This window comes from Rhinolophus sinicus, chromosome 12 (genome assembly GCF_057876585.1).
Source record: "Rhinolophus sinicus isolate RSI-liver-muscle chromosome 12, RSI-T2T, whole genome shotgun sequence".
Classification (NCBI taxonomy): Eukaryota; Metazoa; Chordata; class Mammalia; order Chiroptera; family Rhinolophidae; genus Rhinolophus; species Rhinolophus sinicus.
Genome location: NC_142512.1, coordinates 7680857 through 7703932, shown reverse-complemented (window position 1 = coordinate 7703932; position 23076 = coordinate 7680857). Strand labels below are relative to the sequence as shown.

Below are 23076 nucleotides of genomic sequence, written 5' to 3'. Positions count from 1 at the left end.
ACTCAGCTCCTTTGTACTGAGAGAGATTTCCGGGGGTATTAGAATCAGGCCAGGCACAGCCAAGCCTGGGAGGCCGTTGATTCCATCTAGTATCCTTTTCACTACAACAAAACACATGCTTCTTTAATTTTTTTAGCTTCTTTGTCAATTAAGGTAAGAAACTGACGTCTAATGGGTTGTGAGCCATTTTTATTTATTCCTAATTAAATCTGGTGGTCTCCAGAATAGTGGTTCTCCTAGGAGATCAGTCTGCAATAAAGGTAATGTTGCCATAATATTATATATGTTTTTTTAATACAATAAGTATCCAGCACTCTGGTAGATGAAACTAAAAACATAAAGAAATCTGAGATGCAAAACCAGACCTAAAACACACAGCGATTCAATTTTGCTGGGGAATGTCCTTCAATGTGGCCCCGCACAAGGAGCGTAGCTGGTGTAAATGACATCTTGGATTTCCTTCTCCAATTCTGAGATCTTACCTTAGTCTTTATCTCCACTGCCATCAACAACAGGAACTTCTACGAGACTTCATTTAGAGACAACTCAAAATCGTGTATGTTAAATCTGTATGAATAGGGAAAGTCCCTTAGACTTAATAATGTAACTAAATCCTTCTTGAAATTCCTTTTACCAATTACTTGAACTTTAGTCTCATGCCCGTTACAACTGAGATATTTTGCCATCAGTTGTTTCTCAAGTCAGGTCAGAATCAGAGGATGCAGGAATTTTTCACTCAATGAGCATTTGTTGAACACCTACTGTTTTGAGTCAGGCCCTTTGGTACTGAACTTATGGACATCGGTCTTAGAGAGAATGTTATGAATTTGACCTCAAAGTCAAGAGAAGCAAAAGTAAAAATTAATGAATGGGACTATATCAAAGTAAAAAGCTTCTGCACAGCAAAACATACCATCAACAAAACAAAGAGGCAACCAACCAAATAGGAGAAGATATTTACAAACAACACCACTGATAAGGGGCTAATATCCAAAATATACAAAGAACTCATACAACTCAACAACAACAAAATAAACAATCCAATTAAAAAATGGGCAAAGGACCTGAACAGACATTTCTCCCAAAAAGACATACAAACAGCCAACACATATATAAAAGGATGCTCAACTTCACTAGCTATTAGGGAAATGCAAATCAAATCCACAATGAGATACCACTTCATACCTGTTAGAATGGCCATTATCAACAAGACAAGTAATAATAAGTGTTGGAGAGGTTGTGGAGAAAAGGAAACCCTCTTACACTGTCAGTAGAAATGCAAATTGGTACAGCCACCATGGAAAACAGTTACGGAGGTTCCTCATAAAATTAAGAATAGAATTACCATTTGACCTAATCCAGAATCCTTCTTCTGGGTATCTATCCCCAAAACCTGAAAACATTTATCTGTTAAGATATATGTACCCCCATGTTTATTGCAGCATTATTCATGGTGGCCAAGACATGAAAACAACCAAAGTGTCCTTCGACAGATGATTGGATAAAGAAGATGTGGTACATATGTACATAAGAAAAGATGAAATACTGCCGTTTGAGACAATATGGATGAATCTTGAGATTATTATGCTAAGCGAAATAAGTCAGAAAAAGTCGAGAACCATATGACTTCACTCATATGTGGAATATAAAACTGAAAGCAACAAAGGAACAAGACAAACAAAGAAACAAAATCTCACAGACAACAGTTTAGTGGTTACCAGGGGGTAAGGGAGAAAAAGGGTGGTAGAGGAGGGTAAAAGGGGTCAAATATATGGTGACAGAAGGAGATTTAACTTTGGGTGGTGAACAGACAATACAATATATAGATGATGTCTTATAGAATTGTACACTTGAAGCCTATGTAATTTTATTAACCACTGTCACCCCAATAAATTCAATTAAAAAATTAAATATATAAAGCATGATTTCTGACTGAGACAGAATTAAACTAGAAATTAATAACAGAAACTTATATGGAAAATCCCCAAATATTTGGAAATTAAACACCTTTCCAAAAAAGAAAAAGATTTTTTTAAAAGAGGCACCAGGCAAATGTTAAGAAAAAGAAAGTGGGTGTAGTAATAATACCATCATATAAAACAGAATTTAAATCGAAAAGGATGAAAGCGGCCAAAGAGGGGTATTTCATAGTTAGGAAAGATCCAGTTTGCCATGAAAAAATAACACACAGAAACCTTTATGCATATAATAACGCGGCTTGGAAAAAGTATAAAGCAAACAATAATTGAAATATGAGAAGAAATTGATAAAGCTACAATTATAGTGAAAGGCTTTAGTATACCTCTCTCAATAGATAAATCAAATAGATCAAATATACAGTAGGATATAGATTATCTACATAACATAATTAACCAATTCAGTGTAATAGATATATAGAAATTTGTGTTCATATAACAAGGACTATAAATTATTTTCAAACACATGGAGCAGTCTTACAAACTAGGTATTAAGCAACAAGAAAATCTCAATAAATCTCAAAGAAAGCAGATATGATATAGGCACAACTAAAAGCAAACAGGAAGTAAAAATTAAAAACAAACTAGCCAAAATAAATTTGGAAATTTAAAAGTAGTAGTCCAGATAATTCCTTGAATAAAGAAATCAAGATGAGAAGTAAAAATTTCTCAGCAAGGAATGATATTGAGAGTACTGCATATCAAACCTGTGGGCTGTGGCCCAAGCAGTACTCAGACGAATATGTATACCTGTAAAGCATTTCCTAGAAAAGTATTTAAAAAGACAACTCGAGAAGTTAGAAAAGAATTAAAGTCAAAATAATTTACATAATACTGATAAAAGCAGAGATTAATGAAATAAAAAATATGACAAAAATATACTTAATTAAAAAATCTGGTTCTTTTGGGGGTATCAATAATGTAGATAAATTTTGTTAATGTATATAAGAGAAGTGCCAAAGCAACAGAAACATCCTATGTTTCCAGATAGAAATGGTCAAAGTTGTAAAGATGCCACTTTTCTCCAAAGTAATCCACAAATTCAATGTTATCCTAATTAATATCTCAAGTGGACCTTGACAAAAGGTTTCAACGATTCATATAAAAGTCAATGAGTAATAATAGCCAATAAAAAATTTGAAAGACTACAACAGATAATAAGTGGTGTTCACTATCTATTTGTCAAAAAAATAAAATTATTTCTCTAGTTTACATCATGCATAAAATTCAATTTCAGATGCATCAATGATCTCAGTGTAGAATTAAAAAGCCATACAGACATATGATTCACAAAGGAGAAACATGAATAGCCAATAAACATACTATTTGAAGGTACTCAGCCTCACTAGTAAACAGGAAAATGCAAGTAAAAACCATGAGGAATGTGGTATCAGTGTTTATCCATCAAATTGGCAAAAATCGAAAATAGATAATATCAACAGAGTACATGTGTGATAGAAACCTTTATACACTCTTCACAGGAATAATAATATAATAATCCTTTAGTGACTAGCAATTAGGCAGAATATATTTAAATTTTTTAATACCTGTAACATGACTCCACAATTTAATCACTATACTCTGGATAAATACACATAAACTCAGAGAGAAATGAATATGGGTGTTCACTGTAACATCAGTCCTGTGAGTGAAAACAAATTAGGGTAGCTCCCTACAATGCAGTATTGTGCAACAGTTAAAAAATCATGAGTTAGAAAATGAACAACCTTTGAAAGACCTCCAAGACAATGAAAAGAGTAAGGTATACACACAACATGATGTCACTACGTAAATACATACCAAAAAACTATATATGTGTATATATACATATGCATGCATGAATGTATGTGTGTTCATTGAAAAAAGAGCTAACGATGTGCTAAACTAATATCCATGTTACCCCCAGGAATAGGACCTGGAATGAAAAAGATTTTGGTCAAGAAGGCCTTTCACTTGGTCTATAACATTTGATTTATTTTTAATAAGGAGAGTATACGTGACTCACATATGAGTATATGTGACATGTAATATGTGACTAATTAAAACCAATTTAAAAGAGTACAAGGTAAAGAAGACATGGCAGTCAATAATAAGTTAGGATCCCCAAACTCAAAGAGCTGCTGGAATCCTGAGCAGGGCTGGGCTTCCACAAGCAAAGAGTAAAGGACTTCTCCTTTCCTCGACTGCTGTCCATTCAGACACAACATATGGCCAGAGGGGAAAACAGAGCAAGCCGGGAGGAAGCAGCTGCCATTCCTGCGCCAAACGGTTGGCTCAAGACTCAAAAGCCCTGCTGGTGTTGCTCCGAGGAAAGCCCACGATGCCCAGAGGAGATTCCGAAGTTCAGAGGGCACTGCTGCAGAGCGAGAATCATTCATCAGAGCGAGACCAGCCCAAGGGCGGGCAGAAATGGAGAGCAGAGCAGATGTCACACACTGCAGGCTTGGCAGGTGTTGGATATCTAGGTGAGGATATTCAAAGCCTGACTCCACTCTGGCAGTTGTGTGCTCTGGTTAGAACTGCCCGGGGACAGCTCTGTCACCTTATTCTGTTGACCCCCTGCTTAACTTGCCACTTAACATTTTTTTGGCCTTGAATTCCTCTTCTCTAACATGAGATATTATGTCATAGGGTTGTTGTCATGATCAAACCAGAGCTGATATGAAAGCTCTGTTAAAGGATGAAGCATTACAAACAATCCCATTTAAATGGCTGGTGTTGACGGGCAGGGTAAATAGTATTTACAGACTGTTCCAGGGTCTGGCTCCTGGGGCATCTCCATCTGGGACTCTTCAAGTGATGGGATAATGGGACTATTGTGTTCACATAAGCCATGTTATTTGGGTACCAATCAGAACTCTAAAAAGTCTTTTGATACAAATTTTATCAATTCAGGTCTAATCTTCAGCACAGGGTGGGCAAATTCTCTGAGAAAAGTCAGACTGTAAATAGTTTCGGCTTGGCAGGTCACATGCTCTCCGGGCAGCTGCTCAACTTTGCCTTTTTAGCACAAAATTGCCATTGTCAATATGTAAATAAATGGGTGTGGCCCCTTCATCCTATAAAACCTTATTTACAAAATCAGGTGATGGGCCAGAGTTGGCCTGCAGGCTACAGTTTGCCAACCTCTGCTATAGCCAAACAAATCAGATGTAAACAGAAAAATTATTCCAGTTAGATGCAATGGAAAAAGCTGTCAATTACAAAGCTGTTTTATACAGAGCAAACCTAAAGTGAGGCCAACATTCCAAGGGGCAAATCTGAACTTCTACCCCAGCCCCAGGGCCGTGATACTCTTTCTCTCAAACTGCATGTTCGCAATTATTAGTAGAGCCCATGATGAGCACCCACTGTCACTGTGCAGGCCACGCGCAGGGCCAGGCCCAAAGGGGGTGCCCAGGAAACATTTGTGGAATTTCCAGTGGCAGCATTTTAATGTCCAACCTTAGTGCTGAGCATAGGAATTAAAAGCCCTAAAACTCTTGGCAGAACTACTGTTCTAATGAGAGTGTCAGGTAAAAGGGCTGCTGACAGCTTCTGGACATGGGCCGCAGCTGCAGGCAGACTCAGCTCCCCAGCAGATCACAGGGAAGCTTGAGTTGCACAATGATCAAAGCTCACTTCAAGGTCAGATTCCTGCTGCCGGCAGCTAAGCAATGAAGGAAATACATCTGCCCCCTCAGCTGTATTCTTAGCCCGGAGCCTACAATCTAGTAAGTTAAGGGCCCAGAAAGGATGAATCACTCTTAAATACACCAGCTCATCTGGGTCCTTCTGCATTTTTCATCACCAGCATGGAGTTGCCCGCCCCTCTTGTCCCCCTGACCTCCCCCCACACTTGAATCCCACTCTGGGCAATTCATAAAAACTTTCTGACTCATTCAAGAGAACTAGTTTCCTTGAAAGTATAAAAAAAGGAAGATTGCAGGAAAGTCGGAGCAAAAATTGGAGCAACAAGCCACAAAGAAAGAGGTCGTCAGAGGGGATGAACACAACCACAAGAGACAGCACCACACATGTGCATAATGCTGGGCTGTTCTCAAAAGCACAGAACCACCAGCAAGGCCTGGGTTCCCACCCTCACACCCCCCAACCCACTGCCACCACACAGATCCCCATTTTCCTTACTTCTCAGTATGAATGTCATTCCAGAAATCGCTGACTTGTCAAGAGGCCTCCATCCTAAACAATGTGGCCTTTGCACGTACGCTTCGCCCACCAGCTGGAGCATGTGCAGGGCCCAGCGGGGTCCTCCCCCGGGGACTTCAACTTCTTCCCTATCCAGACCAGCTGCTAGCTTTGAAATAGGGCTCAGGTCTCGGTCAAGTTTGCTGGGGCCCGTGCGGAATGCAAGGCTCTATGAACACATCATCACGGGACCATTTTAACCAGAGCAAAACCTGTGGCGGGTGACTAGTGACCACAGACTGCTCAGTAGGTGGAAGCAACCTTCATGTCAAGGTGTTTCGGCAAAACCTGATACAATCATTCCCTTAAGTGCACTCCGAGTTCAGAGGCTTCCTGGAAGGCACAGGAACTAGTTTTTCAGAGCCTCATTTATATTTGTGGTTTAACACCAGTAGTCTTGTCCTGCTAATTAGTCCTTGGACTTGAAAAGGGAATATAATACAGCCACTGAGGTACTTGCAGTAACCTGAAAATTAAGCTATTTGAGGCTTCTTTTATTCCCTGGTTGGAGGATCAGGTTAGGCTGTGTTTCCCAGACGTTTTATGTGAAGACTTACCCCACCCATTGATTTAAAAAAAAAAAAAATAGGAGTGGGTTTCATAGTCAAGTATATTAACCTCCCTCCTTGGACATTACAATGAATAATAAAAGAGTAAAGTAGTGTTGCCATTAAAAAATAAATAAAAGCCTGGTTAACTTTTAAATTTTAGTGTTTTTTAAATTGATTTATCAGAGAACCTTTTTTTTTTCACTTTTCTAAGAGTAGCTCACTTGGAGCTGCTGGATTTGGCCATAGAAAATGACAGTGAAGAAGAGTAACGCACTTTTAGTTGCCTGATTGTGAGCTGTACTAACCGCGAATGTACAGGGGATGAGGGGATGACCGAGTTATTTTCAAGATCTTTGGGTTTAAAAGGCATTCTCCACATAAAAATAAGCAGAAGCCCCCTCTCCTTTTTATTCCTAAAGTATAAAAATAAGCTAAGCATTATGCAGATTAAGAGCTAGAATTAATACGGCCCCCACCCACCAGTCACAGTAAACCACCGACATGTCCTTCCCCAGGCACGACACTTTCCCCTCCTCCCCACGCCTACTGAAGTTCTACCTGATTTCCAAGGCCCGGCTCAAAGGCAGCCTCCACTCAGGATCCCTCCATGTCACAATTACATCCTGAATGTGAAGAGGCCCCGGGACACCGACGGCAGGTCCTGCCTCCACGCTCACTCTGTGAGGCAACCAGGGTCCCTGCCCCAGCTTCCCAGTTTGTTAGAGGCAGACCTAGTGCAGAAAAGCAAGGACTCCTGGTGCCAGCCTCCTGGGTTTTCCACTACAACATACTAGGGGTATGAGAATTTCAACAATATGTTTGAAAACTAATGAATTAAACGATCCTACTGACTTCCTTTACATTTAGAATCCACAAAAGGTAGAGATGGAGGAGGGAGAATGGTATGGCGAGGGGAAATAGGTTCCCTATCTTCTGTGCATCAACCTGCCAAGCCAACCACCAACCCATGTCAGGGGGGCAAGAAGAGGCTCAGGCCTGCTATCCAGAGGCAATCCTTTACATAGCTGGGACTTCAGAGGAATTTCGCCAGCACCAGAGAAGCCACTGAAAGAAGGAGCCATTATCTAGAAAAAGGAAGACCCCAGGAAGAGAAAACTTGGAGTCTCCAAATATTTGAAGAGTGAGTCCCAGAGCACTAAAGAGACTTAAACTCCTTGAAGATGAGCCATGCAACCAGGTAAAACCCAAGTCTAGCACTCCAGACATGAACAAAAACAACCAGAAAGGACTGGACAAAAGAGAGGACAGACTTATTTTTAACAAAGTAATTTCTTAATGACAAGACAACTTCTCATGCCATTCTTCCCAAATCACTGTCAACTCCTTCTCAGTCTCATCTGCTGCCCCTTTCTTGTACCCCATGAACCCCTGGAGTAGTGTAAGACTCAGCTCTGGGCCCTGCTTTCTGCCCCTTCCTCTCATCTACTCCCCTAGTAACTTTATTCAGCACCACGATATTAAATACTCCTTGTATAGACTAACGGCTCCCATATTTGAATTTCCAGCCCAGACGTCTGCCCTGAGCTACAGACATCTAAATCCAAGTGCTTTGCCTACATTCTATACTCTCAACATAACAGCCAGAATGACCTTTCAAAACACAAATCAAATCACAAATCACGCCACTGCTTCAAATCCTCCAATGGTGTCCCAGGTGAGCGTCTAAGTACCACAGCCTGTGAGACCCTACCAATCTGGCCCCATCTCCCTCTCCTGCTGCCCTCGTACCCCTTCCTCCAGCCAGCACACTCAACCACCCCATCCCCTGTCCCTGGTGGACACACCAACTCCTTCCTGCCTCATTACCTCTTGGAAGTTTCTTCCTGTGGTTCCTCACATGACTGGTCCCTCCCCATCTTTTAAGTCTCAATCCACATGACTATGAAAGGAAGAGGCCGGCTGCTTCCTCCCCAGGGGCGACTTTCTGTTTCATCACCCTATTTGTCTCTTGCAGAACACTTCCCACTATCCACAATTATTTATTTCTTATATAGTCTCTGTCTCCCCCAAGTAACTGGGAGCTCCACAAGAACAGGGCCTTTCAGTTCTGTGTGCCCAGTTTCTGGAACAGAGCCTAGTACATAAGATGTGTTCAATATATTTGAAGAATAAATGAATGGACCACATTGTTAGCTCTTGGCATGAAAGGGGCTCTCTTGAAAGGTAGTAAGCGCCCCATCATTGGTAGGATGAACATGTGGTGTGCATATTGCAGACGGGTCTGAAGCCAGGTGGGATGGAGCAGAAGGATGGACCGTGTGACCTTCCAGGGTGCTGCCAACATTGGGAGTCTACATGTGTGTCGATGATTGCATTCTCAGAAGGCTTCCTGCCAGACACCCTTCTCTCACTGAAAACCAACATCTATGATCTCAGGCCACATCATGGCTGATCCCTGCTCCTGAAATACAAGGGATACTTCCTCGACTTTGGTGAGATACTGGGATGCAACTTAAATGTTTTAAAAAGTAAAGACTGAGCTTCAGGGACAATATGGTTCAGACAGAGGTTTGAATGAGCATTCTGAATTAGCTCCTGGCTGTTGGCATCTGCTGAGAAATTTGAAGGGTTGAAACATCAGCATTATGACACTACATCCCTCCCCTTGGACCTCCCTCGCCTACCAGGGCTTCGGCATCCCACAAGGGCCTGTAAAATCAAGAGCCATTACTTCGGCAGAGATTGTGGGTTGGCCCAGGGAGCCACAAAGATTTTAAATTACAAACCATGAACCCATAAATGCAGAGAGCCTCCTGTGTTTTCTAAAACCTGACCAAAACCTGAGCCACAGACAAGGAAATGGTCTAATGCCCTTGACGAAATGACAGCACCACTGAAGGGATAAGTAAGATAAGGGAGAGGGGCCTTCAGGACTTGGGGAGGAGTCTTGGTGCACCCCTACGCCCAGATCTCAGCCAGAGATGCTTGGATCTTATTAGTTTGAAAACCAAGGCTCCAGGAACCGGCCTCATTGGTCTTTAGATGGGTGTCCGCTATGTGGATGCTACATGGGCCCCGCCTGCCATGCCCTGACACTCCACTTCCTTAATCAAGGCAGAGAGAACCTATTTGTTATTCAATACTAATTTCCTAACATAAAAATATCGTTTATAGCCATTTTCTGATTGAAAATAAAAGATATAAGGAAAATGAGTAAGAGAGCAGAGAAAAAGAAAACAACGGAAATGACAGAATCCCATGACCCAGGATAATCATTGGAAATATATCAGTGTGTTTCTACGTTGCAAGATTTCTGATATATTCTGCCTTATAAATGCTCTGGACAGTTATTCCAACTTGGCATAAACAGACATTTAAGGAATACGTATAAGAAAAAGCAGGTCTAAATGAAATTGTAGAAATTAGAAGCGAATCCATCTGCACCAAACTCCTTCCTCGGGTCTAGAAGGAGCGATGGGCTGGCCTGCTACACCATCCCTCACTCTCTGTTCCCACTGCTCCGGCCTGCCCTCTGCTCTTCAGCTCTGCCAGGCTCCTTCGCCGGCAATCTTGCCTTTGATGGACCCTCTGCCTGGAATCTCTGTGAAACGTTCATATAGCCAACTCCTGGTCATCTGCAAGGAGTCACTCCTCCAAGAGGTCTCCACTTCCCACCCCAATCCCTCTTTATCACCTGCTTTATTCTCTTTGTAGTTTCTACCAGTGCCCCCAAATTATCCATGTCCATTGACTGTTTCGCCCAGAAAATATAAGCTCTTATTCTTGTATCCTCATAGCCTACAGTGGTATCTGGTACGTGGCAGGTGTTCAATAAATAGTTCTGAGTGAAAGGACAGAGGGAGAAAGGCAGGGGAGGGAGGCAATCCTGAGACGGGAAGCTCATGATCAAGGAACTAAGAGAAGGCTGAAATTCCAAGACGAAAGGGAGGAGATTTAATGGGAAACAGGAATAGATCATTCCGATAGATTTCTATGGGCCTTAGTACAGATTTTCATCCGAAGATTAAGACCAATGAGGGGGACCCTGAAAGGTTTTAAATCAGGGCTAATATGATTAGATTTGGATTTTTAAAAATATCACTCTGGATTTGATATGAAAAATGAGTTACAAGGGAGCAAGAAGGTTAGGAGTTCGGAGGCTGCTGCAGTGGCTCTGACAAATGAGGAGGCATGGCAATGGCTGTGGCAATGACGAATGATGGCCTGTGGGTCCTATGATGACCCTGAGGAGGGGCAGAGAAGGACACAGGACAAGGCAGACTCTCGATGTTTATTTGCTGGCTGGTGGAGCAGCATTCACCAAAATACTAGAAACTGGCAAAGGGTTTATTTGGGAGGACGATGGATACTGACTGGCTCGGGGGTGCCTCTGAGACACCCCAGTGGAACACCTAGTAGATACCTGGATATGTGGGTCTGGAGTTCAAAAGAGAGGTCTGGTTTGGAAGAAAACAAAGATTCAAGAGATATCATGAAACAATAAGGCTGCATCAATGTCTAAAGAGGTGGGAAAGAGAGAGAAGTCTAAGGATTCTCCAGTTTCTGAATGGGTCACTATGAGAACGGTGCTGCTGCTGCTGATGGAGCCTCGGATACAACAGAAAGGACATATTTGAAGAATCCTAAATCTGCTCTGAAATTGCACAGGAGCCAACAGAGCTACTGCAAAAGATTATGATTGGTTATGGGGGGAGGGAGGGTGCTCAAAGCATTGGAGAGAAGTCTTTTAAGCCAGGCTTCCTGGGAGGTGCTGGCTATTAAATTTCTATGAATTGGAAAGTCATGCATCTCACCCGGCCAAATGGCTACATTCTCAGCTTCCCTTGTAACTAGGTGTGGCTGTGTGACTAAGTTCTAATAAAAGATAGAAACAAGTGTGTGTTCTACCTGGGGGGATTGCATTAAAAGGGAAGGGGACGTATTCTTCTCCTCCTTTCTCCACCCTAATGCTTGAAGCATGGATGAAATGGCTGGAGCTTTAGCAGCCTTTAGGTCCATGAGGATGAGGGCCAAACCCAACAGATGGCAAAGAAATACTCGAGGAAGTCTGACAATTTCATGAAACTTTCATACCTCTCTTGGGATTGCCTACTTTCAGCCTTCTGTGAAAAGAAAAATAACTATTGTATTTATTTAAGCCACTGTCATTTGAACATATTCTGCTGTATGCAGTGAATCCTAATTCTAATGGGAAGACTACTGGCTGGTCTCCCATGTCCCCTGCATTGCTTTCTCCTTGCTTTAGGTCATGTCATCTTCTTGATAGGGACTATGTTCCTTCTTGCTATATTTACTTAAATCCTGCCCATCCTTTGAAGGATGGATGAAATTCCACCTCCCACATGAGACTTCCCTTCCACTTCCTCCCCTGAACTGCCTGCCCCCCACTCCTTGGGCATCTGGCCTAAGCTGCCCTCACATTGATGATCTCTCTGCACTTATCTCCTCACTCCTCAAAGAAGATCAGGATCACCAAGGGCAAGGTCCGTATTTTCCAGGTCCTTGTATTCCCGGGGCCCAAGAGGCAGTCAATACAAGGTCACAATTAATATGCCCCTAGTAAGCCTCTTTCACCTCTACCTGCAGCCAAGATCAAGAAGGAGTCAGAAAGTACGTCAATAAATTCTGAAAATGGGAAGGCAAGCAGAGTTGAAGGCAGTTTGTAAGAAATCTAAAACTACTTCTAATATCAAAAGGCAGTTTGGGAGAAAGATCTAATATGCTTCCTTCAAACTGTATAACAGATGCTGGACTGCCATACAGTTAACCTGGCAAAGGGCACCATTCATATAAAAAATAAAGGGAACGGCAATCCCCAGAGATGTGTAGTGTCACGGCCCCACACATACAAAAATGAGCCCCCTTTAGTAAAAATAACAAGTTGTGTCAACTAATGTATTTTCATATAAACCCTTGCAATATATTCTGCATAGATTAAAATCAATAACAAATTACTTCTGATTACTCAAATAAAATGTATGTTTCAAGCATTCTAAGAGCAAATTCAGACCAAAGTAAATAGTTTGCAACTGATACATTTCATTGGTAAAGGCAGTTTATTTTTTTCTAATTATATATTTTTTTCACCTTATTGTCTACCACAGAAAATGTTAAACCCACTCACAAAGGCAACGAAGGCCCAGAGAGTTCACCCCCATCAGAGTCAAAGTTTGTAACACATCCTGACCCATCAGGAAGATGTCAGCAGAGACAACGACACTGGAGAAGCTGAAACGGAAACTTCTAACTTAGTTTATAAACCCAAGACCAAATTACTCCAGCTTGTTTAAGGGCATGTCCAGATTTCCTCAAAATGCCCTTGTCATGAGAGCTGAGAAGGCAGCTGTGGAAGAGAACGCACACTCTGGGGTCCCCACAGAAAACAACCATGACTTAAAAAAAAAAAAAAAAAAATCATCATAAATAAACCCTAGAAGATGAGTTTGGCACAGAAAGAGCCAGTTAAGAGATAAGCTTCCTGATTGAAATAACACTCATGCGTGAAAGAGATCTGCTTCTTGCGTGGAATAACAGCTATTCATAACTGGGGAAGTTGCAGAACGCAAGTCAATGCAGGCCATGAGGAAAATAGTATTGCTTTCCTTCCTGCAGACAGTGTGAGCACAGTTTAGATAGCTGTTCCTCTGCTGCCTTATTTCTGTTGAAACCCAGCTGGATTTCAGTATGTCTGCCAAAACTGCCCCCTTCCGGGCTGAAAGAGTCCAAGATTCCATGCCAACCCCGCATGGCCAGACGCCACTTGGGAACTGTGCCTGTGGACACTGCCTGGCCTCAGGGAAAGCCAGCCTTTCAGGCTGAGTCACCACTTGTGACCATCAGGTGTCAGTGCTAAGTGCGGAGACTCCCATCCTGAGTTTTCAGGGCATTTCAGCAGGCCCTAAAGGGGGAGACACTGGACGCAGTGGCTTTGGGGACGAGCAATGCTGTCTCATTCTCAGGTACTTATGAGCACTTCATTTACTTGGTTGACAATTCACCATGCAACCTCTAGGAGCTTTCAATTCAATATCCTTCATACACTCAGACAAAAGATTAAGGACCACTTGCTTCAGTAAGGACTGGGCCTTGCTTTTCTCCCCCCAAGAAAAGTGGAAACATAAAACAGGGCTTTCTACTCCTCACTTGTCCTCCACACATAAACTACCAAATGACTATTCTAGCAGTTTCTCTTTACCCTGAGGTTTGAGATATTTTGTTTGTAATGCTTCAGTGGCAGTGTGAGTGAGTGCTATCGGGTGCGGAGCCCATAGGAGGCAAAGCCCAGCAAAGAAACTGGATTGTGCAAATCCAGAACTAAGGGCCACTTCACTGCCTGCTTTGCTGAGCTGGATCTAAACTGGTTTCTTTCATCGGGTGTAGCATCTTCAACAGAAATATTGGACTGATGAGTAGCTGCAGCCACATTGAAAGCTGTACTTTATTGGTCTTTTAAACCCAGGATGGCAGCAAAACACTGTCATTCTACACCTACTCCCCTCTCCAGGCTGGACACATCCTTTGGAACATGGGACTGTGCCGAGGCAGGCTCACTGTGTCCTCAATACCAAGCGCTGTGGCCCCTTCCAGGGTCCTGTTGCCACGAAACACCACCCAGCCACCAAAAAGAATGCATATCCTATTGACCTTGGCCTCTCCACATCTAGACACAAGGCACCCTGCTGAGCACACGCTTTCCCCTCTGAGAACTTGAGGCATCTAGCGGGTGCTTCCGCTGTCAAATATTCCCTTAATTGGAATCCAAGTGAGCCTGGTTTCCAATACCTTACAAGCAAACATGCTGAGGGCGTAGGGAGAAACACAATCTTCTGATTGAGAGACTCTCTCAGGCTCAGCTGAGGGTTTTGCAAATAGCTTCAAGTCCCCATCTTATACAAAGAAACCCTCAAAGGTTTTGATGCTAATGGCATTACTAAGTCCCAAGATCTGGAAAGGCAGTCTTGTAACTGGGGGACCAAAAGCTGGCCCCAAAACTATCCTTGGGACAGCCTCAGAGTCACTGCAACAGAAAGAGGCAGGATGTTTCTGGAGAGAGACAGCCACCAAACCAAAAACAGCAGTTGGATTGAAGTTCCAATGGGGTCTACCCAAGGTTTTGGCATTATGCTACCTTTATTGCTTGTGTCCACATTTCTTTCCTCACAAGAAGCATTGCGCTAAGTGACAAGGGGGAACTCAAGGGCATTTCTCTAGGTAGAGAGAATGTACCATGATACCCAAGATCTTAGCCAGTGAAACTACCGTTCCACTTCTTTCTTCTTAATTCATAGCCCTGTCACATTCCACCCCACCCCAGTAAAAACTTTCAAGCTCGTGTCTTCTAAGAATAAGTGCTTGCAGGTCTGGACTGAAGAACGCGTTACAGATACATGACAAGCTTGTGGAACAAAAAAGTCAGTCTCACCGTTTGTTGATGATGAGAAACAGTGACGGACGTTGCCTGCGGAAATGCTACAGTTCTGCCAGAGGTCGGTCGCATGTCCATGGCCCTCGAGCCATTGCTAGAAAGAACCAGACATCCTAAATCAGGTGAGGTAGTGAGGAGTGAGGGAAAGGTGGGAGAGAAGACCAAGGGAAGGTGAAGGGCAGCCTCTCAACCTGCCCACCTGGCGTGCCCCTGCCCTGCCCAGTGTTGCCCAGCCAGAGGCCACAGTGATGCTGGAGAAAGGAGAGAGGCGGTGGTCTGGCTCACACATCGTATTAAGGGGATGGCCAGTGTTTTGCAATTGAAAAGCACTTTGTAAATGGAAAAGTACCACATATACATGTTATTATGTACAGAGGTGTGTACTATAGTAGAAGGAGCCATGGACTCAATCCAGGACACCTGCATTCAAGCCATCTCTCCTCCCTGGATCTCCTGGGTGTCATTCCCCAAGCCACCACCTCTCTAAGCCTTTTTCTTTACTTACTAGAAATCCTATTAATCTGACAAGATTACCAGGCCCATTAAAATGTTATAAAATGCTTATAAAGAATAAGCATTTATCATTTATTAATCCTGAACATAATTATTTCTTGCACTGATATAATGATTTCTCAATCTTTGAAACTGACGCGAATATCATGCCTGGGACTTGCCTTATATTAAGAAGTTAAAGCCACAGTCACCTAACTGCCTGAGTCTGAGCTCATCTTCATAGACCAGAAAAAAAAAAGGTCCAAAATCTAATCTACTTGATGCTTGAGCGTAACTCAAGTTATCCTGATGGCCTTGCCTGTTCATATAGTGGAAACTTTACTAAGAAGGTGCTGGGTCCATTTCATAAAGCAGACCTGGGACTGTGAACTCTGCTGAAAAAGCCAATTTTAACTTTCCAATCTCAACTCCTAAAGTGTGTTTTGTGAACTAAGCTGCCCACTTGATCTACGACATTAAAAAAAAAAAGCAAATCTTCATAAATAACTCTCTTCCTTTCTCAACAAACCCACCTCAAGAAAAAAATACTAACCAATTTTATCAAATGAAGGTCTAGGGGGCCCTGGAACTTCCCTGAAGTTACTGGGCTTAAAGAGAGGCCTGTGCAGCTAAACTAGTCTAGCGATTGCTTCCTTCCTACTCCTGAATCTGCTGTGGTTTTCTCAAAACTGAAAAGGGGCAGATTGCCAGGAACTGCAGAACGCTCTGGGACGTCTGAGACTTCTCGTCTGCAAATAACCATGCAGTCGTGAACTACTGTAAAGGGGGCACAGATGGAATCACACCACCACCACCACGACCACCCCAGCACTGGCTGCCCCGCCTGCCCCCGCTGACCGCCGGGCACTCACACTGACGATCGTGGACACGAACAGCAGCACCAGCACTGCGACGTGGAGGACAATGATACCCAGCAACAGGAGGAGCATTCTGGCGGCAAGTTCTGCTCAGCGGAGTTTCTGCCTGCCAGGAGAGAGAGCGGAAACTGGACGTGAGGCGGGAGCGAGCAAGGGCGAGAGAAGCGCGGAGGAAGGGTCCCTGCGCTCACGGAATGCTTGGGACTGGCGCGGCGCCCGCCTGCTCCGCCGGGGTGGGGGCGCTTCACGCCCGGCGGCTGGCCGAGAGGGGGCAGCAGCCGACCGTAGGATCCCCACCCAGCAATCAGCCGGGCCCGCCTGCGACAGAACATCTTTGCTTTTGGAACAAAACAAGTGGTAAGTCACCCCAGTAGTAGGAGAGGTTTTTCCAGAGTTGACGAGCAGAGGCCACAGCCCGCCTCCACCCACCCCGGGCGCCTCCCAAGACAGCCCAGCTTGGGGAAGGGGGCAGAAGGGGGAGAGCGCAAGTTCCCTTATGGAGTGGAGGTACGGGAGAGGGGATGGGCGCCCAGATTTCTGAGAGAGGCCTGGGGACACCAGGAGCAGGCTGTGAAGGAAAGCGCGCGGCTGGGAGCTGGTTTCCCAGATCCCCGCGCGCTCCACATTCCGTTAGTCTCCAAGTTTCCACCCAGTTCTGCCAGCACCGGGGAGCCGTCCTACACCCAGCTCAGCCTGCCAGAGACACTGGTGGCTCCGGAGAGAGGCACAGAGCCAGGGGAGTGTAGGGAGGAAAGAATGGCCCGAGAGAGTTTACGAGGACCCTGCTCTTCCCGCCCACTGTGCGCTTTACCAGGCAGCCACTGCGGGCGGGGCCTCCACTCCCCGGCCAGCCCCTCGTAAGCTCGCCCTGGGAGCCCTGCGGCTCCCCAAGCCGCGGACCCGGGACACTACCCCGTCCAGCCTCCGCGCGGCAGGGCACAGGCACAGGAACCTGGATGGAGGGGAGCAGATGTCCTGCGGGAATTAGAGGCGGCGGGTAAAGGGTTGGGTCCCAGGAGAATTGCATCCGGCCAGAGAAGGCGGGACATCTTCTATTCTCAATTGTGCGGTCCTCGCCCCTCATTTTACAGGCTTTGGGGAACTGAAGACCAGGTTGTCCTGTTAGAGGATATGTAAAGCTGTGAGACCAGCTGCGGCTTTGGGGACCATTTCAGGACGGAGTCTTGGGCCAGGGCGACGTTTCATAACTGGGTTTTTGAAAGTACCCAATCCGAGGCCCCTCCGTATCCCTCCATAAGAAACATATTCAGAGAAACCCAGGAATGTACAGAAAGAAATAAGCACGGTTTTCTGGTGTCTCCCAGAAGATTTAAATAAATCCAGTGGCTCCTAGTGCCGGAGAGGAGCAAAAGGCGGATGATCGGGGATATCGCTCGAAAGTCGGGAACCTCAGAGGTCCAGTATCCCCGGGACGTCCACCTCAGGGGCTGCTGTGCCAATGAGTCCCCGAGCAGACGTCTCTCCAGCGAGGCAAAACTGCTCCGCCCCTCCCCGTATCCCGACCCCATATCCCTTACGGTATACAGACCGTAGGGCATTCTACATTGTATCCCTCCAAGCCCCGTAGGTACCGAACCACGGTCTGTCTGTCCGCGCCCGGTACAGAAGGCTCGGGGACCGGGCCATCCCCAAGCCCGTGCCTGCTTCGCGCTTTCTGGCACCATTGATAGAAGATGCCCACATTTCTCCTCCATCTCCTCTACTTTCCCTACCAAAGTACTTACAGCCCAAAGGGATAGCTGTCCCCGACCCTCAGAATGGCCTCAGACACAAACTCGGTGCGTTCACTTGGCTGCTGGTGTCCCCAAAGACAGCTGCGCTGCGGTGCTGCGGGCGCCAAGCGAGGGGGCAGAGGGAGGCTCTCGGCGTTCCCCTTTAACGGGAACAACGCCCTGTCTGCGTCGCTGCTATAGGGTGTGTCCCCGGGTCAGCGTGTGCAGGAGGGCGGGACTCAGGGAGGAGAGAGGGCAAAGGCGGCGGGCGGGGGTGGAGGACAGGAGACAGTTACTCGGCCTTAAATGCGCCTCAGGAGAAAGTCGATCACTGCAAAACCGCTGCGACTTTTACTCTAAACTGGGAGGCAGCTGAGCTTTCTTACCTAAACTTCCCCTGACTCAGCCGAGTTCACGGAGACCAAGCGTTGAACAATAAACTGGCCCCTCCGCCCCCTCAGCCCAAGTGGGAAAAGCCACCCAGAGGTGGCCCCGCGGGAGCCCAGCGCTGGGCTTCGGGGGACGCACCCAAGCGAACTGACGCCACGGGGACCGAGGCTCTGGATTCCTTTCCTGCGGGCAGGGGGGTGGGGTGGGGAGGGAGGCGGGGAACTGTCACTTCAGCGCTGGAAGACGTCTCTTTCCTCTAGTGTCCTGGCGCACCTGGCCTGTCCTGGCCTCTTAAGTGGGCACATCTGCACCACGAGAGCCCGCACTAGCAGTGTCTGCACCCATGCCGTGTTGCCGCGTGTTGGGTTCCTAGGATGCCCTGCTTGGGTGAGAATTAGGGGGTGGACACCGAGTCCTATCAACTAACTATAAGACAGCGAGTCCTGGGGTCCAGCTCCTCCTAGCCTGAGCAAAACCAGACCACAGGCGGGTATGCTCCAGGAGAAGTTTGTCTGGCTTGGCTCCCAGCCTCGGCTGGTGTCCCTGGCCACGAGGTGGGGAGTTGGCCATTTGAGGTGGAGGAAAAGCAGCCAAGGAAATCAGCTGATTCATAGCTGCCTGAACGTGGTCCGCCCAGAGTCTCTGGGAGAGAGGCTAGCCCTTCCTGGGCGTGGTGCACATGTGCCCAAAGAAGATGCTCCGGCAGGCCAGCCTAGGTGCGTGATGGGGAGTTGGAATGTGGATGTTAAACGTCGTTGCCGATGACAATACAGTTCATAAGTTCACACACACACACACACACACACACACACACACACCCCTACCTGCTAGTGTTCTGTGTCATAAAACCTCATCACCCTAAATGATTCAAATCATTCCACACTATTTTACTATTTGAAAATTGCTGCTTATTGTAGCAAATTGTATATTCTTATCTTTAAGTGAAAATAAGTTATTTGAAAACTTCTGCAAAGAACAGTCTTTTAAAAATTGCAATATTGTCAGATTAAAAAGAAGAATCCTTGTAAAAATTTTTATTCGATGCCCATTATATGGCAGGCACTTTAGCAGGGCTTTACATGTAGTCTGTGAGAGGTGGTATGGTCCAGTGGTTAGGCACTGTAGCTCTGGGCTCAGGCAAAGCTAATTACCCTGCTTACTCCGGGTTTAGGAATTTGGGCAATTAGCTGAGCTTCGGTTTTCTCTCTGCAAACAGAACTAATAATGCCTATTTTAAAGGGTGTGAACTAGTTAGTGAGCATAGTGTCTAGAATATAATAAGGGACCAGTGCCAAGTAAATTGTCACCATTCTTATTGTGATATCACATTTTACCTTCACAAGACAAGCCTGACTGTCCCTGAACTCAAATAGCTTATAATTCCCATCGGCTGAAAGCACATGTACAAGGAGAATGACTAAAGAAATGAAAGTGTCTTCTCTCCTCTCTGGGTCATTTTATAGGTCAGGTTTGCCCTAGGAATTATTGCTTTTCTTTATGCCATTCAGACTTTTATTTAACTAATATTTATGTGGTCACTATGTACCCAGTACTATTCTAAGCACTTTACAAATATTAGCATATTTAACTCAAGATTTTCTTTCTCTTCCTTTTTTTTTCCCAAGTAAACTTTTAAATGGAGTATTCACACCTAGAAAAGTGCACACATTGTAAGGCACAGATCATTTCTTCCTTTCTTTTGAAACTAACCAATAATCAGGTCACAACCACAACATGGGCTGAGGGAAGTGTGAACCCATCTGTACTTCACTGTCTCACTATCTCCTGCCTGCTGGGTTCCCAGTGATGGAGGACGAAATGCTTCTCAGTGCAGTGCTGCCAAGCTCAGCCACACCCAGCGCTGGCCAGGGCTCCTCTACAGGTGGAAGCTTCTCTCTAACCTGCTTACCAATGTGAGATCACCTGCCAGCTGTGCGCGCAGAGCTGGTTCCCACCAGGTAAAGGGCATCTGGACCCTCTGATCCCTTCAAATCTGAATGTATTGGGCTTTCTAGATCCTCTCAGAAGGTCTTTCTCGCCACCCTAGCCAGAGTTTATATCCAGCTCTTAACCAAGGATTTTAAAAATTCCCTGACTCTCTAGTCAATTCCAACACAAACGCACTATCTCCACTGCAGTCCTTTCATTTGCGGTTTGCAGGGGGTGGGGGATTGGGCAACACGCTATAAAGCATAAGCACACACCACCCAGAGGCACAGTTTGCAATAAAACTCACCAGGTCAAACAGTGTAACGCCTTCCTCCAAACGGCTTTCTCTGCAGTCAAATACAAGGGATGCAAAGGCAAGGCCCTCCCCACAGGGCAGCAGAGAGGCCAGCAGCCTGCAGACCAAGCTCTGGTGTTTCTAACCAAGCTCCCCGAGATGTTCCTGGTGGTGCTCCCTGTCACTGAAAGCCACACCAGGCGTCTTTCCAGTTTATTCAGGGGCTGGTCCAATGCTGGGATATGTCATGGTGGCCTGAGAACATCTCAGCCTCTACTATTTAAAGAGACAGTGCGCAGCTTTGTGTACTTTCCAGAACACAGTGATCCCAAGAGGCCCTGCAGGGCATGGAGAACATGAAATCAACAAGGAGAGGAGCTTTGGGGATGCCTAAAACCTGTGATGCCAAGGCTATTCCCTGGAAGTGCCAGCCTACGTAATAGCAAAGGGGTGTCCTGGGTTCTTGGTGCCCTCTCCTCACTTTCCAGTGAATTCTGCAAAAATGAAATACACTATGTGAAGGGTCTGTGTCCACAGTGTTACCTGTACAGATAGCTTTCACTTTTAATCAACAACATCATTTTAAGGAGTTCAAATATTGCACAGATCATCTCTGTAGCATCACCCCAGGGAACCAAACGTCTCAAAGTCACCCAGTGAGGCCCACTTTAACACCAGCTGGAAAAGGGCCTCTGATGTCTTCCCTGTCTGTCTAGACCCCACTCCCTGCATCACACTGGCAGCATATTAGAATGAAACTTGGGGAAATGGATTCTTCCGGCTCTGTCTTTCTTGTGCCCTTAATTGAGTCATTATTAAATGTTGACCTTCATGAGGTAATTCAATTCAAGTAAACACACCTCTATTGAAAACTTTCTAACCTGTCAGGCAGGATAGCCTGGAAGAGCAACTGAAGAGTTATGGAGAGGTAGACAAATGAAGGCATGGTATCCTTCAGGCTCTTTGCAGCTTATACTCCTTACAGCTCAAAAAGAGTCCTCCATCTTCTAGCAAGTTTTCTTGGGTGGAAACTCCAAGACAGGGGATTTTATTTTATTGAATGCGTTTCCTGAAATTCTGGCAATTTCCCCACCTCTTACGTCAGGGGTCCTCAATCTGGAATGCCCTGGAGTTTGGGGAAGTGTCCTTGACCCCAGACACTTTATGTTTTATTGGGCTCCACAGTCAGCAGGGTGGGAAGGGTGGTCCAAATGACCCTCTCCCCTGTTCTGCACCCAGTCAGCATTTCTAGTACCAGTGAAATAAGTTAGCCTTTATCCCTTTGAGTAAGTTATTTTTATTTTTCCCAACAGTGGTTTTCAGTCCTGACTGCTTGTTAGAATCACCTCAGAGCTTTGCAAATGGCCTGTCCTAGGCCTGTGCCACAGGCAGCCGCCATGCTGGTGTGGGATGGGGCTCAGGGGTGGGTAATTTTTAGCATTCCCCAGGATCGTCCAGTGTCCAGCCAGATTGTCATATGTTATCAGTTGGTTCCTGGTTTCCCTCCAGCTGCCTACTGCAGTGGAACTTAAATCGAGGTAAAGCCCAGTATATGGGCTGCAGTATCCTACAAGTTATGGCTCACAGTCCTGCCAGGCAGGGGAGGAGGAGGGTGTATTTGGTATGTGGAGCGGTGGGGAGGAAGGAAGGAGTCTCCCTCAATCCTCTTCTGACATGGAGGGGGGCCTGTGAGTATGGTTTTTGGGCCTCCCCAGACAGCCATCTTCCTGGGTGCCCACCATGATCAAACTCTGAAGGCTGCTGCCGCCCGCCCCCCCACCCCAGCCAAGACTAAGCCTGGGGATATCTGGGAAGATCATTTCTGCTCAGAAGAAGAAAGGTGGGGCGGGCTGGGGTGGGGGTGGGGGCATGGATTTTGCTTCTGGCTAGATAGGGCCAATGTGATCAGCTCTTCATCCTTCCATGAGCTCGACTTTACAGGACCTAACCTCCTGGCCTTGTGTCTCCGATCCACATCCCCGCTCCCCCATCTCCTGCAACCAAGCCCTGGACAATCTGCTGGCTTTGGCTGGGACGCGTTTGACACACTCCTTGAGGCTTCAAGACACCAGTGCTGGTTTCTACTGCACTCCACTGGCTCCATCTACCAGGTCGCAACACATTTGTCTCCACCCACCCAGGCCAGGTTCTCTGCCTCCCCACAGTTAACCGAGGAAATGCCTTTCTGGTCCTCTGTCTCCCCCCTTCTAGTGGCCCTGTCCTCAGCAAAATGGGAC

At 45.7% G+C, this 23076-nt stretch overlaps 1 protein-coding gene across 2 annotated transcripts in view; it reads right to left on the bottom strand.

Moving 5' to 3' along the window:
- The window catches only part of PMP22 (peripheral myelin protein 22), a 32296-nt gene extending 11271 nt beyond the window's left edge, over positions 1 to 21025 (bottom strand). The window contains exons 1-3 of one of the 2 annotated variants that reach the window (XM_019712528.3): positions 20852 to 21025; positions 16487 to 16598; positions 15120 to 15216 (exon numbers count right to left, since the gene is read on the bottom strand). In XM_019712528.3, the coding sequence (XP_019568087.1) occupies positions 15120 to 15216; positions 16487 to 16564 (175 nt within the window). In that variant the 5' untranslated portion in view covers positions 16565 to 16598; positions 20852 to 21025. Of the gene's footprint in view, positions 1 to 15119; positions 15217 to 16486; positions 16599 to 18237; positions 18379 to 20851 lie in introns of those variants that run through there. The other variant, XM_019712527.3, reaches the window with a different exon arrangement.
- Between the last annotated feature and the right edge of the window lie 2051 nt (positions 21026 to 23076).